The sequence below is a fragment of the Eptesicus fuscus genome, chromosome 17 (genome assembly GCF_027574615.1).
Source record: "Eptesicus fuscus isolate TK198812 chromosome 17, DD_ASM_mEF_20220401, whole genome shotgun sequence".
In the NCBI taxonomy this organism is placed as follows: domain Eukaryota; kingdom Metazoa; phylum Chordata; class Mammalia; order Chiroptera; family Vespertilionidae; genus Eptesicus; species Eptesicus fuscus.
Genome location: NC_072489.1, coordinates 56,509,807 through 56,533,026, shown reverse-complemented (window position 1 = coordinate 56,533,026; position 23,220 = coordinate 56,509,807). Strand labels below are relative to the sequence as shown.

General features: G+C 60.9%; 1 protein-coding gene across 1 annotated transcript; it reads left to right on the top strand.

Annotated features, from left to right (window-relative positions):
• The first annotated feature begins 9,133 nt into the window (after positions 1-9,133).
• DPYSL4 (dihydropyrimidinase like 4) lies at positions 9,134-23,087 on the top strand. The gene is made up of 14 exons (XM_008144382.3): positions 9,134-9,187; positions 12,098-12,186; positions 12,772-12,956; positions 15,105-15,269; positions 16,356-16,417; positions 16,515-16,595; positions 17,436-17,504; positions 17,928-18,048; positions 18,837-18,993; positions 19,275-19,416; positions 20,098-20,268; positions 20,669-20,848; positions 21,564-21,729; positions 22,293-23,087. The coding sequence occupies exons 1-14, from the start codon at positions 9,149-9,151 to the stop codon at positions 22,382-22,384; spliced, it is 1,719 nt and encodes a 572-aa protein (XP_008142604.2). The 5' UTR covers positions 9,134-9,148; the 3' UTR covers positions 22,385-23,087.
• The last annotated feature ends 133 nt before the right edge of the window (positions 23,088-23,220 follow it).

The following is a 23,220-nucleotide window of genomic DNA, read 5'->3' as shown; positions in this document are numbered from 1 at the left end:
CTGCTTTATCCTCTCTCACCCCCACTATGAAGGACTCATTTTTTTAAACAAAACCCCTCTGCTTGGCTGGACCACGTCCTGCTCTGTGGTCAGCCAGTCCCGCCTGGAGCATCCTCTCTGACCCCATGACCCCATGTCCCCACACACTGGGTGGCAGGGGCAGCACTCTGGCCAGCGGGCTTGCCTGGTCCCCATTGCACCCGGGGTGGAGGGGTGGGCCCGTCTGCCCAGCGCGGGCAGGAAGCTGGAGATGAGGGGATTGCGTGTCAGCAGACCCAGTTTACAGCTCCTGGCAGGCGGGCCCTGAAGGCCAATTTCTGCCCCTCCTGTAGGCCCCTGGCGATGGCTCTTGCAGGCGGCCCTGCGACCCAGAGAGGAGGCGCTGGCGTCACTTGAAATCCAGGGATAAGCTGCTGTCGTTCAGAACACGTCCAGTTAGTGAGCACCTTGCGTGCACGGACTAGGAACCTAAAAATACCGCCCCTGTTCTCCACCATAACCCAACAATACTGTCTTCATCGCGTATATATATATATATATATATATTTTAAAAAGGAACAAAATGTGTGCTTACTCATAGGAGTTTCACCTGAGAGTGAACAGCTTGCTCTTTGAGGCTGTTTGTGGGGGGCCGTCTAAGCTCAAGGGAGAGCCGTCCCCAGTCACTGCCTGTCTGTCTTGAGAGCAGGGACAGGGGAGCCTGCTGAGGTGGGGGAGCCCCCAGATGCTAGACGCTGACAGGACCCTGCCGGGCACCTTGCAAAGTTCCGCCCGGGCAGCCAGCCCTGTCAGGGCGGCTCTGTCAGCCCGGGCGCCAGCCCGCGTGGAAATGAGGCCTTCAGAGCTGAGGTCGGACGCGTGCTTGTCTGATGGCAGGTGGCGGCCTGTGTGACGTCCCACTGCGTGGGGCCACGGGGGAGACATGCGCTTGCTTTTCAGAATTAGCTGGCTTGAGGGGTCCCTGCTGGCCTGAGAGGCCGCTCCAGCTCCTGTGCCTCCCCCTCCCGGTCCTTGTCACCGCATTTCCTCCACCTTTGCCGTGTTGGTGCGCAGAACTGCCCTAGTCCTGACCCTGGCTCAGGCCGCCACGGGTTGGGAGTGGCCCCTCGGCGATTTGTTCTTTCTAACATCTGTGGACGCAGTGACGTCCAACCACAGGGCCCTGGGCCATCGCTGCCCTCCCCGGAGAGGTCACTGCCGTCCCCGGCCCGGGGCAGCGCCCCGTCGAGCTTTGTTGCAGACACGCGTGTTCCTAAAGGTGTAGCTGTGTTGTCTTTCCAGTCTTGACGGAGAGAGGAAAGGCGCGGAGCGTGTCTTCTGGCCGTGCTTCCTGCGCTTGATGTCCCTGCACCCAGACCCACCGTATTGTGTCTGCGTGTCGCGGGCTTTCCTCCCTCTGACGGACACTCGGGTTTGCTCTTGTGAACGGTGCTTCTAGAACATTCTTGTAGAGTCTGTGAGTGTGAGGGGCAGGGGCTTCTTCTGGGCCTGTGTCCACCTGGGAGTCAAAACCGGACTCGATGCTCAGCCTCCCAGAGATTGAGAACGAAGGCTTTCCCCGTTCATGTTGCGCTGGAGGCGATTTACTGTCGCTCTTTGTTTAGAATCCTTCGGCTTTAGGAGCGGCAAAGGCTTTCCTCTAATGTCCCTGGGAGATTTGCAGAGTCGCAGGCGGAAATGGAGGCTTCCCCTCCCCCTCACTGCTCTGTTGTCTAGCCCAGTCTCTCGGCCGCAGCTCAGGCCACAGCTCAGGCGGCAGCTGCCTGGTGATGGGAAATGCAGCCATCTTGATTGGAGCAATAATAGGTCTTTTTAGTGGCACAACCATGGGGCCATTATCAGAGAGGTCAGTGTCAGAAAAGACAGCTGGACACCCCCTCGTGGGGCTGTGAGAGCTGCTGCCTGCAACCCAGACAGGAAACGGGACAGGCATTGGTGGGGAGCAGGCAAAGTGCGCCTGTGTGACGTGTGTGTGTGTGTGTGTGTGTGTGTGTGTGTGTGTGTGGTCAGGCAGAGGCCTGGCAGCCTGGGCAGCTGGATTCTGCGTCCACACCGGTGGGGAATGTGCAGTCCACGTATATGCACGGTACACAGGTGAGATCAGCCGCCTTCTCTGCAGGAGGGACACGGCTGACCTGGCTTCTACGCACCCTTCTGGCCATTACCTGGAGGGCGTGGCCCTGACCTGGTAAGCCCTGGGCTGACGTGGACTCGGTGGGATCCTATGTGCTCAGATGGTTGGAAGGCGGGGAACACATTCAGCGCCAGCCCCAGCCCCTGCATCATGAGCACCCACCCCATACCCACCCTGGAGATGACCGCGCCCACCCTGACCCCCTGGTGGCCCCTCACAGCAATGGTCCTCCTGAAAACCAGGGCTGGGGGCTTGTGCGGGGCCATGGGAATGGAGGACAGGCACCCTGATGCCCGGGGAGGTGGGGTGCTGGGCGGAGGAGCGGTCAAGGCCGGAGGACACCACTATCCGGTGTCCCCAGGCCCCAGGGGAGAGGTGGGCAGCACCGAGGGGGCACACTGTGGTCCTGGAATCGCCAGCCACGGCTGAGGTTAAGCCGTGGGTCTCTGATTCCCAGGTAACTGGGAGAAAAAGCCAGGAAGCAGGCCATGATGCTCATGTAGTCTCTTTCTGTAAAGTGACTGTCAATGGAAGAAGTTTTTGCAGCCCCAGGAACACAATTTCATAGAAATGGCTCCCACATGGGAGTGAACCTGAGTCACCCGGAGGCTCAGCTGATTGGGTGAGGCCCACCCCGTCGGGAGGACAATCTGCTTACTCAGTCGGCTGACTCAGATGTCAGTCTAGTCCAGACACACCTCACCGACACCCAGAGTCCTGTTTGGCAAATGTCTGGGCAGCCCCTGCCCCGTCAGGTTGACACATAAAACCCACTAACTCTGCATTCAAGAGCCTGCACAGGCCCTCACCTGCGGTCTGCTCCATAAAGGCAGCTGCTGCTTTTATTACGTGTGGACTGGGCAGCTGCTGCCAGAACAGGAGGAGGAGCCCTGGGCGGGGCACAGCGTGAGCGTGGCTCCCCCTGGAATGGGGGGGCCCAACCCAGCGTGTGCGTGAGCCCCACCGGGCTCTCCTCCGTGGGCGCTGGGGGGAGGGGACATCGCACACAGTGCAGGGCGGGCAGGGGTTACCTGCCGATGGATGAAAGGCCCCGTGGAATGCTGTGAGGGAGGAAGCTAAGCTGGGTCTGGGAGCGGGTGTTCATTTTTGACATTCCCCCCAAATCAGAGCTTTGGGGATAAGAGACCCTGGCCCCACAGGGTTTGGGTTCTCATTTGTTTCTGTTTGGTTCGGAAAGGTTTGGCTTCAGTTTCTCAGCTAACGTGGGCAGGCTGCTGCAGCCCATTCTGCATTGTGCCAGGAGCCGATGACACCTATTTGTGTGGGTTATTTTGGGGCGTCTGGGACACAGGAAGTAGGGGTGGTGCTTGGGGGCCGAGAGCAAAGGTCCAGGCTAAAGGGTCTCACCTGGCCAAGTAAGTGCCTTGCCCACTTGGTCGTCAGCCGGCCCACCCTGGGGGGACCCGGGCTTACTTGTCCTCTGTGGGTTTCTGGAACCCCAGAGAGGCTGAGGGCCGGGCCTTCCGTGGTGCTCGCCGTCCGCACGGGCCTCTGCTCCGGGCGGCTCCTCCGACCCTGGAGGTGCTCGTCTCCCGTGCCCGCAGCGCTGTTTCCCACAGTTGATCTCAGTGGGAACTCCCAGCACAAACAGACGCAGGCCTGTTCCTCGGGCTCTGTTTTGACAGAAATCAGAATGTTGTTCCCTGATCCATATGTATGGGTCCGTTTGCACGTGGTACTGACGGGCGTTCTGCTTCCGCAGCTCTTCATGAGGTTCTGACGTGTTCGTGCCGGCTGGGCCGGGGGACCCACTTCAAAACACCAGGCTGCCAGCACCCCCTGGTCCCTCCTCTGCTCATTCTGGTGCCGTGACATGGAGCCGGTTCCTGGCTTTGGTTATCTGCCTATTCCTGTGCTTCATCACCTGTCCTCAGTGCAGGCCAATGTAGACACGACGCCATAACCGCGCTCTCCTAAATGTAGCGAGGCTTTGGTTGTGGCGGCCGTCCCTACCAGGACACCACCCCATCACCGGGCAGTTGCCTGTCCAGGGCGCTCTACTTGGGGGACTGTCGGCTGATTTAGAAGTTAGGCTAAGAAACCAAAACAAAAACCCCACAAACCCTCTCGTTCTCTCCTGGATTAGAAACCTGTGGAGTTTCTAAAATCTGAGATCCTGGGGTTTTGCCTCTGTCTGACCCCTCATCCTGCTCTTACTCCTGCCGCCCCAGGGGCCGATCCTGGCCCAGCCTCCTTGTTAGAAGGCCTTTCCTAGCTTGTTCCAGACATCACAAGTGTAAAAGGCGAGAAGGAGGGATTGCTACCTAACACAGCCCCTTTCTAAGTAGTAATGAGAAGAAATGAAGATGGGGTAGGAACATGGGCAGCTGCCCCAGGCATTGCGGGAAGGCTGAGGCCACTTCTGCACATGGCTTCATGCGTGGGACACACGGACCCACCTTTGTGGCCCCATGACCTCAGGAACGCTGGTTTGCATCTCCTGGGCAGAGGCTTAAATGTGGCACCGTGGCCCCTGGCGCTTTCCCAGGCCTTCCCCACCGTGGTGTGGCCCCACGAGTGCCTCGGATGGCTCACGCTAAAATAAAGCTTTTGTCTTCGCTCTTTTTCAGAGGAAACGGCACACGTGGAAGCCAGGGTTAGTGTGATTTCCCTTCCCCGCCGAGGGCTCGGTCCGCAGCCCAGGGACGCCGCCCAGCACTGGGATGCAGCCCGACATCCAGCTCTTCTTCTGTGGGCCTCGCCCCTGAATGGACTAAGGTTGTCGCTTTCCATGCTGAAGAAGTTGCAAGGGGTGTGTGTGTGTGTTTGTGTGCATGTGTGTGTGTGTTGTGTGTGTGTGTGTGTGTGTTTGTGTGCACGTGCACAAACTTGCTCCACCAGAACACCATGCACAGGAATTTAGCTCTCCGGGGCACTTAGAAGTGGACACACAGGGCAGTTAGCCGTGCAGCCAGGTGAGAACAGAGCTCACAGTGTTGCATAAAGGAATGCAAACCGCATCACCGAGAGGCGGGAGGGAGGGTGGCGGCGTTGTCTGGAAGTGTTAGGTTCAGTTTGCATTTGTGTCGGAACAAATGCTCAGCTCTGGTGGGGACGACAGCGGCAGCCGATTCCCTAGGCTGAAATGGGGGGACGCTGACAGGGTCAGACAGATGTGCTTCCCGGGGGAGGGCAGGGTTCCGCTGGGCAGCGCACTATTCAGCACTTCTGTGAGAAGGACGCATCCTTTGCTGTCATTAAGGCCATGCTTACTTAGTATTCACTGGGACAAGACCTGGGCCAGTTCATACTGACTGTACCAGCCTTGCACATTTGTTGTGCTCAGAACCGAATGGCAACAATAGCCCGGCATTAGTAAAAGGTGCAAGGATTTATGGATGAACAGATCGAAGGGTGAGGGAGTTAGTGACCCAGGCATCCAGGGACACCCCAGAAGTCCACACACTCGTCTTGTGGGGTCCCCCCAGTGCATACCTGCACAGGAGCAGCAGTCATGTGGGCGGCCATTCAGGATCTAAAGATACGCATTTGAAACCCACATCCCTGTCTCCTTGGACTGTTGTGGCTTTGCATGTTGTCCATACGTCTGGAGTTCTTCATGCGCCAACCCACCCACAATCACAGCTTATACTTTTAAAAAGGGCACACTATTCAGGAGAGAGAAGCATGTACGTATGCACTGATGCATACGAAGTTGTTACACGTGAAATGTGTGTACATAGGAGAGGGGAAACGGCTCAATGAATGTTTCAAATAACATTCCAAGCACCAGAGCACATTCGCATCCCTGCCGTCTTCTGAAAGCACACGCAATGTCCGTTTTTCTCTTTCGATAGCACTGCTTTCAGGTCTGTGTCAGAGGCACCCGCTTTCATCTCATTACAAAAGCCAGCATTTCAGGACTGGGCTTCTGCCCACACGGCAAAATACGAGCATTTGCCACTGATTCCTGCTGGTCCAGCAAGCATCTGAAGAATTCAAGTATTTTAAAGAAGGTGCATTTTCTAAATCCTAGAGTATACCTTTTATTCAAGACCAGTGGGCTCTTCGAAAGGGGAAGTCTGTGTGGAAATGCGTCACTCCGCAGTGGACCAAGAGGGGGTACCCGGAAACGTTGCCAGAAATGCTGACTGTGTAACCAAGACGTCAACATGTATGCAGCGTAACAGGTCTCACGTAGCACTGTGTGCACATCCCAGAACAGTGCACTGCTTCGCCTGTCTAGACCAGAGACCCACGCGAACTGCAGCTTCCTTGCTGACACGGATGTGTGTGCACCTCGGTCTGGGGGTGCCGGCTCCTGAAGGACCGTGGTGCTCTGCCCACGTGGAACCCCAAGCTTCAGGACACCCTGCGTGCCTTACACGGCCCTGGAGGTCAGGAAGGAGGGTGTGTGGGAGTGGGTTTGAGGCACTGTCACTTTCACCTGCTTTTGCCATCGTCAAAACCTTAAGGTGGGCTGTGTGTTTTAACACAGTAATGGACTTAACGTTTAGGCTCAGGAAATCAAGTTGTAAATATATGTATCAAATCATATATTTGTTTACTGTATATTTTTTAAAAGCTTGACTGTACATTTATGCAAAAACGAATTTAGCACCTGTTTCCTCCCGGCAATATGCCAGCCAGTATTTACGTCCCCTGAAAAACTCCTCAATAACACATTCTACACATGTGATCTGTTCAGTGCTAACCGGTATTCCCAGGCCTGACGTAGGTTTGTATGGCGATCAACCACAACCTTTTGGACATATTTTTGTATGGTGATTCCTACGATGTATATCAGAGAAATTTTTACTCATTTGTAATTTATTGTACAGTTTTAATAAAAATTGTTATAAATCTTAGAATAGCAATGTTCTCCTCCTCAGAAGGTATTAAAGTCTGGCTATGTTAGCCACTCCTGTGTTCTGTGTCCATTCTGAATGATAGTATCTCTTTCCACACCAAGAAGGGAACTGGGGCCTCCTGCCCACTGGGGAGGGGCCGCAGGCATCTCGTCTGCAGGCTCATCTGAAGCCATGGAACATCCCCTGGAAGACAGGCTCTGGAGCCAGAGGCACCTGGCAGCACCTGCTGAGGTCAGCCACACACTCGGGAGGCCATTTACCAAATGAGAACCAGGAGAGAAAACTCAGACGATGTGGAGAAGTGGAAGAATTTCTGTGAATGAATAAGAACACCTGGCAGCAGATTTGCATTGTGGACCATCGCACACAGGTGAGGAGAGGGCCCTTTATTGGTCACTTTGGGGAGTGGGAACCAGGAGGGGTGAGGGGATGGGAGAGAGCTGACTTAGCTCTGTCCACGTTATGTCCTGCAGGTACTCAGTCAAGTCCTCCGGCGTCCTGCAGTGACTCTCACGTGCGAGCGTATGCTTTCAAATGCTGGCTGCACTTAAAAGTCAATCTGCAGGGCTCCTCAGAGTGGCAGCATCGCCCTGTGACCCTGGGCGAGCTGAGAGTACCCGCTCCTCAACACCTTGAACTTGGCTTTGAGAGCTGCCAGGAGCAGAGCCCATGGGCCCATCCCCCCGCCCTCCCCTTGGAAACGTTTGGAATCAGAGCCTCCCTGCCTGGCATAGGATCCCCACCATGGGGGCCGGAAACACAGCTGGGGTTCTGATAGACCGTGGTCAGTGGATGGAGCAGGAGGTGGGAACCCACGCGCGCCCCGGGCAAACAGTCAAGCTCCACTGGGCCCGGGCACGCGTTCAGCACTTCAAGTATGGACAGCGCCAGCTCCGCAGGTGGGGCGGGTTAGGGGGTGGGGTGGGATGGGGGTGGGAGGCGGGGTGAGCACTAGGCCCAGGTCCGCCCAGTCCACACGCAGCGCCCACATCCCTCATCAGGAGGCTCTGGGACCACCGTCCCTTCCCCGCTCCCGCCAGGGCCACAAGCCGGCTACGGAACTCACGGAGCCTCTGCTCCGGAGCCTGGGCGCAGGCAGCCCTCGGTCCCCAAATTCGGCCGGGAGGAGATGGTCCGGAGGCAGGCAGAGGCCTCGGGCAGCGGGGCCAGTGCGAGGGGATGTGGGCCCGGACTCCTAGGGCCGCACACCCACGTTGGGAGGCCGCCGGGCGTGGGCCCAGAGCGCATCCTCTTCCCATCACCTTCAGCTCCTCCGAGGGGACTTGCGGGCTGGAGGCGGGGCCTCTCTCTACCTGAATGGCCTTCTCTGGTTTGCGTTTCCCTCCCTCCCTCTCCACCCCAGCCCCTCCGGGTCTCGGCCTCTCGCACTCTGGTGGGTCCTGGGCTCTGGGTAGCTGTCTCTTTCTCTGTGTGTCTCTCAGTCTCGCTGTCTCTTTCCGTCTTTCTGTGTCCGTGTGTCTCTCCAACATGGCCCCTCCCTCCTGCCCCCAAACTTCGTGCGCTGGCCCTGCAGCAGCCTCGCTGGGAGGTGTCTCCACCGCCCGCCCCGTCCTGGGCCCGTGTACAGCCCAGCGCTCCGACCGGGACCGGGTTATCCTCGGAGGAGCTTGGCTTTGGCCAGAGACGCTTCCTGGACGGAGAGCTCCCGGAGCGCCTGGGCCTGCACTGGAGATTGGGTTCCATCCCTGCGGCCTTGGGTGCCTCAGGTCACCAGGGAGCTGGCGGCCGGCCCTTGGCTGTCCTGGCAAGACATTGACTGATCTCTGCCACCTCCTTGGGCGGGGGGTGGGGGAATGGGGGGGGTGAGGCAGACTTCAAACGTACACGGACCCGCATCTGTTGCAATCCTGTCCCCTCTGCACCCAGCGCGCCCGCGGGCCCGCGCCTGCGCGGGCTGGTCCTGTGGTCAGTGCTGGGGCCTGGGGCCGGGCAGTTGGGGGGCACGAGGGAGGGACCTGAGCCCGGCAGGGGCGGGGCTTGATGAGCCGCGGGGCGGGGCGGGGCCTGGCCGTGGGCGGGGCCGGGAACAGGAGCTGCGCGGCCAGGCTGGCTCCGACTCCGACACCCGGCGCCCCCACCCCACTCCGGGCTCCGCACCTCCCCCGCCCGGCGCGAGCGGCCCCTGCCTGGGACCCCCGGCCGGACCCGCTCTAGGAGGAGAATGTCCTTCCAAGGCAAGAAGAGCATCCCCCGGATCACGGTGAGCCCGCTCCGCCCCGCGCCCTCTGCCCACCGCCTGGCAGGGCTTGGCCTCCTGGCCCGGGGTGGACCTTCCCGCATGGGCCAGGCCCCTTGCCCTCTGGGCCCAGCCCCCGCACCGGGCCGACCCCCTGTCCGGGCTGTGACCCTTCACGCGCCGCCGCCGGGGGCTGAGGACTCGAAGAGCCGGGCGCCCAGGCCCAGGCCCAGGCCCTGCCGCTTCCCGGGACCTCCTCTGCGCCCGGGGACGAGGGGACGAGGGGCCGGGCCGCTTTCCGAAGCGCAGACGCGCCTCTGTCCCCGCGAAGGCCCGGCCCGGCGGCCAGGCGGCCAGGCGGCGGATTCGGCTTCGGAGTTGGCGGGTGGACGCGGCCCTTTGTTGGCGCCGCCGGCCCGGCCTGGGGCGCGGAGATGCGCCCTGCGCACCTAGGCCAGCCGCCCCCAGACCCTCGCTGCGCCCGAGCTCTGGTTCCCAGACAAAGCAACTCAGCCCCGCTCGGCCCAGAGCCCCTGGCGGCCCGAGCCCCTCAAGGTTCCGGGGTTCGGAGACACCGGGGAAGGCGAGCTCATTAGCTGCCGAGCGGCACCCCAGCCCTCGGGGAGAAGAGACCCCCAGACAGCACACGCTGCCGTGCGGGAGGTCTGACCTCCACCCCTGGCTGCCCGGAGACAAAGCCAGGGCTCCAGGCGCCAGGAGCCCACGGAGGGAGGGAGGGAGGGAGCGGGGAGAAAGAGGGGAGGGAGGGTGGCAGGCGCCTGGGCCCCAGCTGGACGGTGGCAGTCCGAGGGCCCTAGGGCTCGAGGAGTTTCAGAGTTTCTGACCCAGCTCTGGACTTGGCCTCAGTGGGAGGGTGGCGGGGTCTCATTTCCTGAGATACTCTAGGGGGAAGGAGCCCTCGCCTCCGGAACCAGCGGGAAGGTTCCTGCCTGTGGCTGGTTAGCTGGGGAGGAGGAGGAGGGGAGTAGGGAGGGATGGAGGGGGAGGGGCAGGAGGACCCCTCCCTTCCGCCCCCATCCTGAGCACGGCCGCCCATCTCATCTGCTTGGTTCCAAACCCAGTCATTTCCCAGAGTCCAGGTCCAAATACCTGAAAACCGTGTGTGGGGTGTGGGGACCCAGAGCACAAGTCTCTTCCTCACTGGGGGAGGGTGACGTGTGGATGTCATACCACTTTCCCAAAGCATGGACTTTTAAAAAGTATGTTTCAGCCCGTTAAAATGTAAGATCACTCCTAGCTCTGGGCTGTATAAGGAGGGCTCTGCTTCTGGCCGGGGCAGTTTGTCAGCCCTTTTGTAGACTAGGCTGCTGGTTTTACCTTAATCCGTTAGGCACAAGCGCGTAGGTGTCAGTAAAAGAGAGTAAGTAATACGGCTCTTAAGTAACGCTTTGTTTAATGGTAGGCTCCCGGCGTTCCCACCGACCACACCCATGGCCTGGTCCTCTTGGCATCAGGCTGATGGTGTGTAAGGGGCAGAGGCCCTGGCTGGAGCCCTGGCCAGGCCTCCAGGTGGGCACCCGGTCAGGCCTCCCGTGAAGTGCGCAGGCTTTCCCATGGGGCCGAGTCATAGGGAGCCTTGAGGAAAGTGCTGCAAACTTGGACCCTCATCTGCATCGGTCTACACTCCGCTCTCCATTATTCTCCCCGAGGTCAGACCATCACCCCTGGCGGCCACCACACCACACTTTCTCCCGACATTTGGGGGGATGCTTAGAAGGGCTTGTGGCTGCCGAGCATTGGATCAGCCCCTGCCCGTGTCCCAGCTCTGTGCTGTGGGGCGGGCCCACGGAGAGCTGGCCTCGCTCCCTGACGCTCTGTTCACCCACGCGGGAGGCCTCCAGGCAGCACCAGCACCTATGGTCACCCCGATGCCTTCCTGGCTCTTCACCCCATGGCTTCTCCATCAGCAGCCCTTCTGGGGTCCATTTCTCATCCTGGTCCAAGGCCCCTCCTCTCACCTGGACAACCTCAAAACCACCCAAGCGACGGTCCTGTTTCCATCATTAAACGCCAGGTTCTACGTTCTGGGCAGAGCCAACGTGACCTCTTGCAAACATCCCTTCCCATGCTTAAATCCTGCTGAGGGCCCTCCGTGGATCCCAGCGCCACCCCGCCTCTCCCCTCCCTCAGAAGTCTCCAGCCCCCAGCTTCCTCTTGGGTTTTATATTAACTCAAGCTCTTTCCAGCTGCAGGGCCTTTGCATGGGCTGGCCTCCCGCTTCAGCCCCTCAGACAGGCCCTCTCCTCCCGAAGCAGCCCGTCTCCTCCCCCATCATCCATCATGTCCTCCTCTTTGTCTCCTTGTGTTTGTCACAGTCTGATGGCCTTGCATGTGATTTCACCGAGGCCATGGGGGGAGGGGAAGGGACGGAAAGAGGGGGGCAGACCTTCCGGGCCGGCGCGGACATAGTGGGACTTTGCTCACCTCTGTCCCCAGCTGGGTATTGAGTTAGATGGTAAACTTGAAGATGTAAATATAACCCATTTCATCGCGACACTCTCTCTCACTAATGTGGGCTTTTTGTTGACAAAGTGGGAAGCCAGTTCCCCTGTTCATCCTGTTGCCTTTGGGAGGAGAGCAGACTGTCGACCCATGGGGTGCAGAGGGGGAGGCTGAGTGAGGGCCTGTGTGTGTGTGTGTGTGGGGGGGGCTCTGCAGAGTAGGAGGGGGCTAGGTGGGTGCAGGGCCCTAAGGAATGGGTGGGGGTGCCTCCAACTGCAGCTGCCTCTGCCCTGTCCTTTCGGATGGTAGATGCTGCTGGCTTTTCTGTTGGGTGTTACGCGTACAGATTGTGCGCGGATGTTTCCGTCGTAAATCCAGACGGGGAGGTTGTACTAACCATGGTGGGTAACTCGGTTTGGCGAAAATGTATCCATTTTGTTTGTTTGTTTTTTGTTTGTTTGTTTGCAATAGAGTGATCGCCTTCTGATCAAAGGTGGGAAGGTGGTGAACGATGACCAGTCCTTTTACGCTGATTTGTATGTGGAAGACGGTTTGATAAAGTAAGTTTCTGCCAAGATTGCAGGCCATAGAGTGCACTGATTGCGCATGATCCAGGACGCGCAGTCTTGTGAAATCCACATCTGTGTTTTTTCTTTTCCGAAACCTCTTCCCCTGCAAGCAGCCCTCGCCCAGGCCTTGAGTGACTAATCTCACCGTCAGGTCTAGTCGTAAGGTCTCGGAAAACAGGACTATGGCATCCACGTTTCTTGCACCATCACAGCCTCGGTACGATTCGGGGCTCGCAGTGGGTGCTTAATAAATACGTACTGACCACGCCTATTAGCTTCTCTGCTTCTGTGTTAAGCATCTCCAGCCACTAGTCAGCGAAGGGCAAGTGGACGCCTCAGTGGACACCACAAGGGCCGTGACGTGCCCACGGGGCTAGATCTCCACGCCAGCTGTGTTGAGCCACTTCCCTGCGCTCACAGTCTCCGGAGTCCAGTGGAGCCTTCGCCGTATGGCCCCCTTCCTCAGGACAGGAGCCCAAGCTCACGCGTCCCAGCTCCACCGCCTTGCCAGGGGGCCCAAGCATGTTCTGACCTTGGCTCTTTCTAACCAGCAGCATCTCTCTTTGCTGCTTTCAGACAAATTGGAGAAAACCTCATCGTCCCTGGGGGCATCCGCACCATCGATGCCCACGGCCTGATGGTCCTTCCAGGAGGTGTCGACGTCCACACGAGGCTGCAGATGCCTGCCCTGGGCATGACCCCGGCTGACGACTTCTGCCAGGGCACCAAGGCAGCCCTCGCGGGAGGGACCACCATGATATGTGAGTGTCCCCAGGTCGGGCAGCGCCCGGGCCCCACCTCGGTGCTCTGGCCGGGTGTGCGTGTGTTGCAGGAAGCGTTTTGCGTGCTGGCTTTTTTCTCAGTCCCATTTGTCCTCTGTCGTATCCTGATCTGCAAAGCCCTGGAGCGCCTTCCCTCGTCATGTCTGTTTCTCATGCTGGTCATCCTGCCTGGCCAGCTCTGGGGTGCTCCTGGGAGTCCGTGGGAGCACATGGATGAGTGCCCAGTTATTCGTTATTTCCTGGGAAGCCAGCGGCTGGCCGAGGACCAGGTTTGGAAAACTCCGATGCTTTGGACAAGCGAGGGGTTGTGTCATCTGAAATGTCAGATGGGTTTGCGCATCAACCTCACCCTGCTGAGGCCTGAGTTGCAGCAAGCTCCTGCCTGGGTCAAGAAGAATTAAAAACAGGTGCTGTGTCTTTAGAAAAAAGGACGACAAAAATTTACTCTCTCTTTTTAAAAAAAATATTTTTATTGATTTTAGAGAGGAAGGGAGAGGGAGAGGTAGATAGAAACATCAATGATGAGAGAGAATCATTGATCGGCTGCCTCCTGCATGCCCCCTACTGGGGATCGAGCCTGCAACCCGGCATGTGCCCTTGGCTGGAATCGAACCTGGGACCCTTCAGTCCTCAGGCCGATGCTCTATCCCTGAGCCAAACCAGCTAGGGCACTGTTACTCTCTTAGCGACCACCAGAAGTACCGTTTCTCTAAGCTGGCCCTGTGCCAGGCACGAGCACTGACCTGGCGGGCTGCAGCTCATATGCTGTCCTCGCAAAACCCCGAGCCCATGTGCCAGCTGGTGTGGTGTTCCCGCTCTCGGCAAGCTCAGGAGCCAGGACGAGACAGCAGGCCCAGCCCCTCCTCTCGCAGCCTTGAATGCCGAGTGCAGCTGTGCCTGCCGTGCCGGGTCTCACGACCAGGTTGGCCCCTGGCTCCACCATGTTCTAGCTGCGTGGCCTCAGAGAACAGCTGGCTTTTACAGGTCACACTTGCCCAATCTGTCAGGCAGGGGGAGGAGGAAGCGAGCTCGCGCACATAGGTGCTTTGTGGCGCCTGGTGCACGGGGAACGCTCTGTGACTGCCGCCAGGGAAGGCCGCGCTGAGGACTGTGGGCTACCTCACAAGTGACAGCCACTGTCAGCATCGTGGCTCGGTTTGGTTTACTCAACCAAGAAGTGGAAAACCCCACGATGGTCCATCCATCTTTTAGATGGACTCAGAAGACGGGTCGTTTCAGGCCATTGCTCATGCCGGTCACTGGTGGCCCCGGCCGGCCAGGACACCTTTGTGGTTGACATCACCTGCCCATGCCAATGCCAAGGCTGTGAGACGTGGCTGAGAGGATGGAGAGATGCTGCGGGCGTGGGGCTGGCGCTGTTGAACCATCTGCCTCCTCCACCTGCCAGCTCCAGCCTGGAGCTGTGCACGGCCCTCCAGGTGGGATGGGCAGCCACCCCCACAGGTCCTGGCTTCTCCATCTGAGCTGTGGGAGCATAGGAGCCCCCATAAGGGCTGTGCTGGAGGGAGGCACAGCACCTGCCAGGACCCCTGGGGTGGTGCCTTCCTGTTGGCCACTGCACTCCCAGCTCTTCCCTCACCCAGGGGAGGCTGTGAGCAGGGTTTGGACCTTGGATGTGAGGTTGGCAGGTGAGGGGGTGACAGTGCAGTGTGTGCACTCCCAGCCTCCCCAGGGGATGGGGGGGATGGGTGGCACTGATGAAGGTGTGTGCAGTCCGGAAGGCTCATGCAAGCCAGCCCTACGCCGCTGTTCTGGGCAGGCGTCCAGGTCCAGCACCGAGGACAGCGGCGCCCTCCCTTCCCCACCTCTAGGTGCGCCTGTGCTGGAGGGTAAGGCCCTTCCTTAGCTGCCACAGGCTCTTGAGCTGTGAGGTGTGCGTCGGGGGGCGAGGTGGGTTGTCTCTCGGCTCAGAGGGAGGCTGAGGCGATGGGTCGATGCCCCTCTGGACAGACCTGATGGGCAGGTTGACAGCAGGGACAGCCCGAGTTAAGGTGCCCGTGGCATCTCCTGTGTTGTTCCTGATCTCTTGTTAACATGACCTCCTTGGAGGTCGAGGTCATGCCCGTTCCCCTGCTGGGGGCTCGGCTGACTGCACTGCCCCCACAGTGGACCACGTGTTCCCCGACGCGGGTGTGAGCCTGCTGGCGGCCTACGAGCAGTGGCGGGAGCGGGCGGACGCCGGGGCCTGCTGCGACTACTCCCTGCACGTGGACATCCCCCGCTGGCATGAGAGCATCAGGGAGGAGCTGGAGGCCCTGGTCAAGGACAAGGGTGAGTGCCCGCAGGGCTGAGGGTGGCTGGCTGGCAGGCGGGCAGACAGGTGCCTGGGCTTCCCTGGTCGCAGTGGGAAGCCCCCGCCCCGGGCCCCCCCCCCCCCATGCTGGGCTCTACATCCGTCTGACCCCAGGGCAGGTGGCCAGGAGTTGGAGGAAGTTGGACAAGAGTCACTCGAGGGTCTGTTCTACTCCCAGAGGATCAGGCTAGGGGTCCTCCGCCTCCGGGTCTGAGGGACATACCTTGTAACTGTCCTCGTTACGGTGGTCCCAGCTGTCACCGCAGCTCCCTGGTCTCGTGGCCATGGGTGGAGGAAACGTGCTATTCGTTTTCCTGGCAAGTTAAGACCCGGTTAGAAGGAGGAGTTGTTAGCACCCTCAGTGCTCTGTGCTGCCCTGCTGCTGATGGGCCAGTCCATCATCAAGGGTTAAGTGTGTGTTTTTTTTATTAATTTTTTATTACATTTTTTGGTTTACTGACTTATTTATTTATTTATTTTTAGAGAGAGGGGAAGGGAAAGGGAGAGAGATACGCATCGATGTGAAAGCAGAACATGGATCAGCTGCCTCCTGCAGATGCCCCAACCGGGGATGAACCCGCAACTTGGGCGTGTGCCCTGACAGGGAATCGAACCTTCCACCTTTTGGTGCAAAGGATGACGTCCAACCAACCGAGCCATACCAGCCAGAGCAAGGGTTAAGCTTTTTTATTGAAAGTCTTGAAGCTAAAACCATATCAAGGTTTCATGGTGGATTTGACAAAAATTAGACGGAGTTAGAGAGGGGTGACGGGGCCCAGAGGGGCATTTGTGAGGGATTTCATCTGTGTTTGCTACCGGGGAGCCATTGGTCCCTGATCCCAGGGCCGGAGAGGCAGGGAAGGGGTGCTGGCAGACTCCATCCTTCATCACCACTTGTCGGTAAGTGTGTGTGGGCCTGGTGCCCAAGGGCTGCCATGCCAGCTGGGGAGACGGCCATGGAGAGGGACCATCCCACCTGGCGCCTCTGGGGATGGGGAGGCGGGGAGGCTCCCAGGCATTACCCCGACAGCTGAGCGTCTCACCCCTTCCTGCCTCTCCTCCAGGTGTGAACTCCTTCCTGGTCTTCATGGCGTACAAGGACAGATGCCAGTGCACCGACGGCCAGGTAGGGGCCGGTGCCCAGAGGAGGGGCAAGCGGGTGTCTCTCGGGCTGCTGCTGGGAGAGACGCGGCCCCTTATGGCTCGTGCGCCTCTGCTCCCAGATGTACGAGATCTTCAGCATCATCCGGGACCTGGGAGCCCTGGCCCAAGTGCACGCGGAGAACGGAGACATCGTGGAGGAGGTGCGGGCTGGGCTGCCTGGGCGAGGCGAGGGGTGAGGGCGAGGGTGACTCCTGGATACCATTATGTGAGCACTTAATCCCACCAACCCCGAGGGAGGGAATATTGTACATGTTCAGTAAGTAGTTTGCCCAGGTCAGAGGTCAAGCAAGCAGGGAGTTAGGGGAACTTTTTGCTGCAATAGATTTTTCCATGGTCATCACACTTATCAAAACTTCTTCCAAACCAAAATGTTGCTTTGTCGGGAGTACTGAGACTGGGGGCTCGTGCCTCCCGGCCCCAGGGATGGAGGCCCCTCAGGGAGCTGGCTTAGTTTTCCTTCTGACCAGTGGGCGCCCAGGTGGGGTCCAGTCCATCCGCCTTCCCCTCGGCCCAGGGGCTGTGAGGTGGGCGCCCACGACCTCTGCGCCCTGCACTTGATGTTTTTCTCCTCACGCCTTTGGTGGCCCCTCCAGTGCAGGTGCAGGTGTATTGGGGCACCTGGGAGGTTCAGGGGGCTCCTCTGGGGCCTGGGGGGTGGTCCGCCCACCCCGCCTGTACAGAGCTCCCAGTGCACACCCAGCTTGGCAGGCAAGCCTGTGGGATTGTCTCGGCCCCGACGCCAGGAGCCCTGTGACCTCGGGCGAGTCCCTTGCCCTCTCCAAGCCCCGTTCCCCCATCTGTAGTGCAGGGAGTGGCAGCCACTCCTCGCCTGCTCTGAGTTCTCTCTGGCTGGTGATGCTGGGGGCCCAGACTCAGCCTCAGCCAGTGGTTGCCCCTGGGAGGTGGCCCGCATGTCCTGGCTGTGGTGCGGGGCCCTGGCGCGCCTGGGCGGGAACGTGGCACCCGGTTGGTTTCTGTAGGAGCAGAAGCGGCTGCTGGAGCTCGGCATCACCGGCCCCGAGGGCCACGTGCTCAGCCACCCCGATGAGGTAGGCACTGTGCCCGCCCCGTGCACCTTGGCACTGACTGCACCCAGATGCCGCCTTCCTCTGGGGGTGGGTCTGGGTCCATGGCCCGGGCAGGGCCGTGGCCACGCTGTCCTCACCTGTTCCCCAACCAGGCACACGTCCCCTATGACCACTGGTCACCCCAAGCCCGGTACTCGAGGCTGAGAGGTGGCATGGCCAGGGCCTGGGGACTATGTGGGTCACCCCGATCCTGGGCACCGAGCCCCAAGCTGGGGTCCTCACCCACCCAGGGGTGCCTTCTCTGGGCCCAGGATCTGTGTGTGACAGTGGACATGCCCTGTGACCTTGAGCGAGTCCCTTCTCAGGTGCTCCAGGATGGCCCTGGGGGTCAGCATGGTCAGGATTCCCCTGGCCCTCGAGTGGCCTGAGCATCCCTGTCCCCAGGTGGAGGCCGAGGCCGTGTACCGTGCCGTCACCATCGCCAAGCAGGCCAACTGCCCCCTGTACGTCACCAAGGTGATGAGCAAGGCTGCGGCTGACGTGGTGGCCCGAGCCAAGCGCAGGGGTGAGTCCTGGGCCTGGACCCCCAGGCTGGTGAGGGTCTGGGGGGTCAGGGGTCATCTTCTCCACCTCCCGGGAACTTGGCTGGCTTCACAGTAGGGCAGGTACAACTGAGAAGCAGCCTGCCGCCCAGCCTGGCCTCCTCAAGGGGCCTCATGCCAGGGACTGCAGGCGTGGGCCGTGTGACCTGGGAGGGGGGGGAGGGCGGAGCAGCAGCTGCTCACCAGGGGCCTTAAAGCCAACAGAGGGGCCTGTGGAGTCACAGGATCTGTGTGTGATGGTGGACATGCCCTGTGACCTTGGGCTAATCCCTTCCCAGGGGCTCCAGGATGGTCAGGGTTCCCCAGGGAAACGTGCCGTGAGGGTGAGAGGGAGCCTGGTTTTAGTGCAATAGCAACTTGTCCAGCTGACCCCACCTGGAGCCCCAATTACTGTTCGCTGGCACCTCCGTGCATCCAGGAGCTGGGGTGCACATCCTTAAAGCTGGGGTGCTCTCTGCCCACAGAGCACCCCCACAGCTGGAGGCAAGGGGTAAATAAGAAAAACGTGTATCTGTCCGTGCAGACCAGCAGGGGGCGAGCAGCGAGCTGATGGGGTCCTACTCCAGCCTGTGGCCCAGTGGAGTGCCTGGCAGGCCTGACCCCCTGCCTGCCGGGTGCCAGGTGCCCCAGAGGAGAGGGACAAGCTGTGCAGGGTCAGGAAACTGAGGGGCAGTGCAGTGCCCAGGCCTGCACCCTGCTTGGGTCCTGGGGGCATGCAGGTGGGGGGTGCCTCTCACGGGCCTCACTGCAGGGGTGGTCGTGTTTGGGGAGCCCCTCACCGCCAGCCTGGGCACTGACGGCTCGCATTACTGGAGCAAGAACTGGGCAAAGGCCGCGGCCTTCGTCACCTCCCCCCCCATCAACCCGGACCCCACCACCGCAGACCACCTCACCTCCCTGCTGGCCAGGTAAGGAGATGCTCGGGGTGGCCCCAGGGGGGCCTGTGTGCATGACTCGGCCTGCTGGCGGCTCCAGGCTTCTCCCACACAAACCCTGGGCCGCACCAGAGCACCCACCCTGCTCTGCCCCGGACCCACCCCCACACTGAGGCGCAGCTCCGCCCAGCGCCGCCTCACAGACAACCTCTGGCCCTGTGGGTGCGCTGGGCCACGTGGGGGTGAAGCCGAGCGGCCTTGGCTGGCTCAGGAGGGCCAGGCCCCTCTGGGCTCCCTGACTCGCTTGTTCTCAGCGGGGACCTCCAGGTGACGGGCAGCGCCCACTGCACCTTCACCACTGCCCAGAAGGCCGTCGGCAAAGACAACTTCACCCTCATCCCCGAGGGCACCAACGGTGTGGAGGAGCGCATGTCGGTGGTCTGGGAGAAGTGCGTGGTGAGTCCCGGGGCCTGGGCGCTGTGCACCCGACCGGAGCCGGCTGCCTTGGGATCTGCTGGCTCCTCAGAGTGGGAAGCACTTAACCAGGAAACACACTGCGAGGAATGAGCGCCGAGTGTGTGGGCCCCAGCGTGTCCTTGCTCCACCCTCACCCAGGGCTCCTCAGACATCGGTTCTGGTCCCCCGGAGGGCCCTCCCCTCCGATTCTCATGTCACATCTGCAGGCAGCTGAGAGGGGTGGGACCCCTTCCCAGTGGTGCTATTCTCTGCGGTGCTAGTGGTCTCCCCAGCATGCCTGCGATTCCCAGACGCCCACCTCACACGGAAAGCTCTGCCGGGCATCCTCTGTCCCCTTTGCCCCCTGACCCCGGCCCTTCCCTGGACTGAGGCCCAGACCCCGGCTCCCCTCACCGCCCTGCTTCCCCAGGCCTCCCGGCCACACGGGGAAACAGTCGTGTCCCTCAGGGCACACAGACATGGAGCCTTCTCCACTTACCCACCACAAAGTGAGCCCGGGGACCAGGCTTTGGGCACAGGAAGGGGGAGAGCTCTGGCTGGCTGAGACGGTCCGATTCACGCGCCCTGGGAGTGTGAGCCGGGCGCTGCTCGCTGCCCTGGGGGGCGGGGCCTCGGGCCCATGAAGCCCCAGGCCTCTCAGCTCCTCTTCTTGCTTCCCAGGCCTCAGGGAAAATGGACGAGAACGAGTTCGTTGCTGTGACCAGTACAAATGCAGCCAAAATCTTCAATTTCTACCCAAGGAAGGGGCGAGTGGCTGTGGGCTCCGACGCTGACCTGGTGATATGGAACCCCAAGGCCACGAAAATCATCTCCGCCAAGAGCCACAACCTGGTGAGGGTCCCCGAGTCAGGGTCAGGGTGGGGTCGGGGCCTGGCAGCCTTCCCGGGGGCTCCAGATGGCCATCGGGGGCAGCTCTGCCACCTCAGCTGGGACGCCTGTCTCGAGATGGCTGCAGAGCGTCACGTGCCTGCCCACCTTGAGGGCGAGTTCCCTAGGGCAAGCTCATCCATGTGCTCTTTGTCCTTCTAAGAAATGGGACGCGGAGACAAGCCCAGGAGGTGCGGCCAGTTCCTGCTGGTTCTGGCCCTGCCGAGTTGGCTGCCTCCCATCAGAGGTCAAGCACAGGCACACGGACCCGCCCACTCCCACCCGTCCCCCCTTGCCCTCCCCGAGGCTGGCAGCCCGAGGGGTGTCCTGAGGGCGGAGCTGGACTCTCGCCCTGTCTCCCCAGAACGTGGAGTACAACATTTTTGAAGGCGTGGAGTGCCGAGGAGCCCCCTCGGTGGTCGTCAGTCAGGGCAGGGTGGTCCTGGAGGACGGGCACCTGTTCGTCACTCCGGGGGCCGGCCGCTTCATTCCTCGGAAGACGTTCCCCGACTTCGTCTACAAGAGGATCAAGGCGCGCAACCGGGTAAGGCCTGGGCCAGCGTGCCAGGCGAGAGTTCTCGGACCTTCCATGCACCCGGGCGGTTTCTGCTCCGGATCAGCCCTGACCCCCCTCTGCCCAGCAGAGCAGGCCTGCTCCGGGGGACGGGGGGTGGGTGGGTTCCAGTGGTGGCCCTGTGAGCGTTTATTTCCCAAGTGACGCACGTCTGTGCAAAGCCCGGACAGGGGAATAGTCATGCGGGGCACCTCCCCAAGTAAACTGCTGTGGACACAGAAGCAGGGCCTCCAGGGCTTCTCCGTGAGCAGAGGTGCACGCTGACCAAAGTAGGGCGTGAGCTTTCCACAGCGGCTCTTGTGAACCTGGACGTCATGAGCACTTTTCCTTGTCTTTACCTTCTCTTCCCGTAACCCTGCGTCTGATGGTTGCACCAGGTATCGGCCTGGGTTCCATGCTGCATGCCTAGGTGATTGCTGCATGCGCACACGTGCTCACACATGAACACGCATGCACACAGGCACACTCAAAGGATGTCTGAGCTGAGAGTGAGCTGCCTGGGGGCCGTCCCCTGGGGAGGGGTGTGGTGTCTGCTCTGACTCAGCCTGTCAGGGCCCGGAAGCTGCTCCCTGAGCCTGACCCTGACGTTGGAACAGAGTAGCGTGGCCAGGCTCTCGGCAGGAGCCCCTGCCCTCCAGCTGTGGGGTGCCTCAGCCCCCTCACGCCTGGCTCCCTTGACCTGCAGCTGGCAGAGATTCACGGCGTGCCCCGAGGCCTCTACGATGGGCCGGTCCACGAGGTGATGGTGCCCACCAAGCCCGGGGGTGGCTCCCAGGCCCGTGCGTCCTGCCCGGGGAAGATCTCAGTGCCCCCCGTGCGGAACTTGCACCAGTCGGGGTTCAGCTTGTCTGGTGAGTTGAGCCTGTGTCTGTGGGTGAAGACCATGGCCCTGCGAGGGGCCGGGGCTGTGAGGCCCACCTGGAAGCCCCTTCCGCCAGAGCCGGACCCCTCCCTTTCCAGCCCTTGGGTGGGGCTCCCCTGCCCCTTGATGACTGGTCTCGTGCTCCCTCTTGGGAAGGTGATGGCAATCCCTGCTCACCTCCTGGGGGCATAGGGCAGGGGAAGGTCCCCCTTGGAAGTCTGTATCATCTTAAAGGCTGGGGACAGGCCTCTCCCATCTCGGGGACTGTGTGCAGGGCAGCCTGAGACCCGCTGGAGGGACGAGGTAGGACTGGCTTCTGCTCCAGGCAGCCTTCCCAGAGGGTGGGCCTTGACCCCCAGGCCTCTGCCTGCTGTAAACGCTGTCCTGGCTGTCCTGTGCATCCGAGGCCTCAGTGACAGGAGCACCTGCCATCTGGGGAGCGTCAGGGACCCTGGGCGGGGCGGGGGGGGGGGAGGGGTCCTGCAATCCTGGCCTTTGCATGTGGCCGTGTCTGCGACCTCTCCCCACGCCCGCGCCCCGCCCTTTCTGCAGGATCTCAGGCAGATGACCACATTGCCAGACGCACAGCCCAGAAGATCATGGCGCCCCCTGGTGGACGTTCCAACATCACCTCGCTGTCCTAGACGGCACTCAGTGCTCAGGGTGTGAGCAGCGGGTGCTGTCCCAGACAGGCGGCGTGGGGCTCCCTCTCCCTGTTAGCTTTCCCTTTGTTGAACTGACTTTGAAAGGTGCTTGGTCTTCCCTTCCCCTCCCCAGAAACTCTCCTTTTGGGGGTCCCAGGCCCTGTTATGAGGGCCGAATCTGGGGAGGTGCCACTGCCAGGGACAGCTCAGGTTGCCTGGGCTGGGTGCTAGGTGCCTCATGAAGGCAGGGCTGTGGGAACCCCCGGGGCCTCACAACACACACAGGCCAAGGGTTTGGGGTTTGCCCCCTGCTCCCCGTGTGCATCACTGCGTCTCTGCCGTCTGCCTCCCTGCGGAGCTGCTGCCTGTGCCCCGGCCCCCGGCCCCCGGCTCAGCCCGTCACAGCACAGGAGCAGCGCCCGTGAGCTGAGCCCCACCGGGGCTGCTGTGACTTCAGGGACCCGCTGGGAGCTGAGCGCGGCGTGGCTTCCCAGCCGAGCGGCTTCCCAGCCGCGTTGTACACTTCCGAGGACCAAACCTCCGCCTTCGTAGTCGCCCATCTCCAGGGGAAGTTAGGACCTTCAGCTAGGATGCCCCGTCTTGTTGCCGACTGTGCGTCCGGTAGTGCGGTAGAGCAGCAGCTTAGTGCGGTGAGGACTCTGTAGCCAGGACTCCGCATGCCGCCCCGCCCGGCCGCAGCACTGCCACCAGTCTGATGGGCACCGGCTCCATTAAAGGCGTCTGGGTTGGAAGCTGCCCCGACTTCTCTGGCCCCTGCACCATCCCCGCGTGAGTGGGTTATGCGCCGCCCCCCTCGCCCCCCCCTATTCCGGACC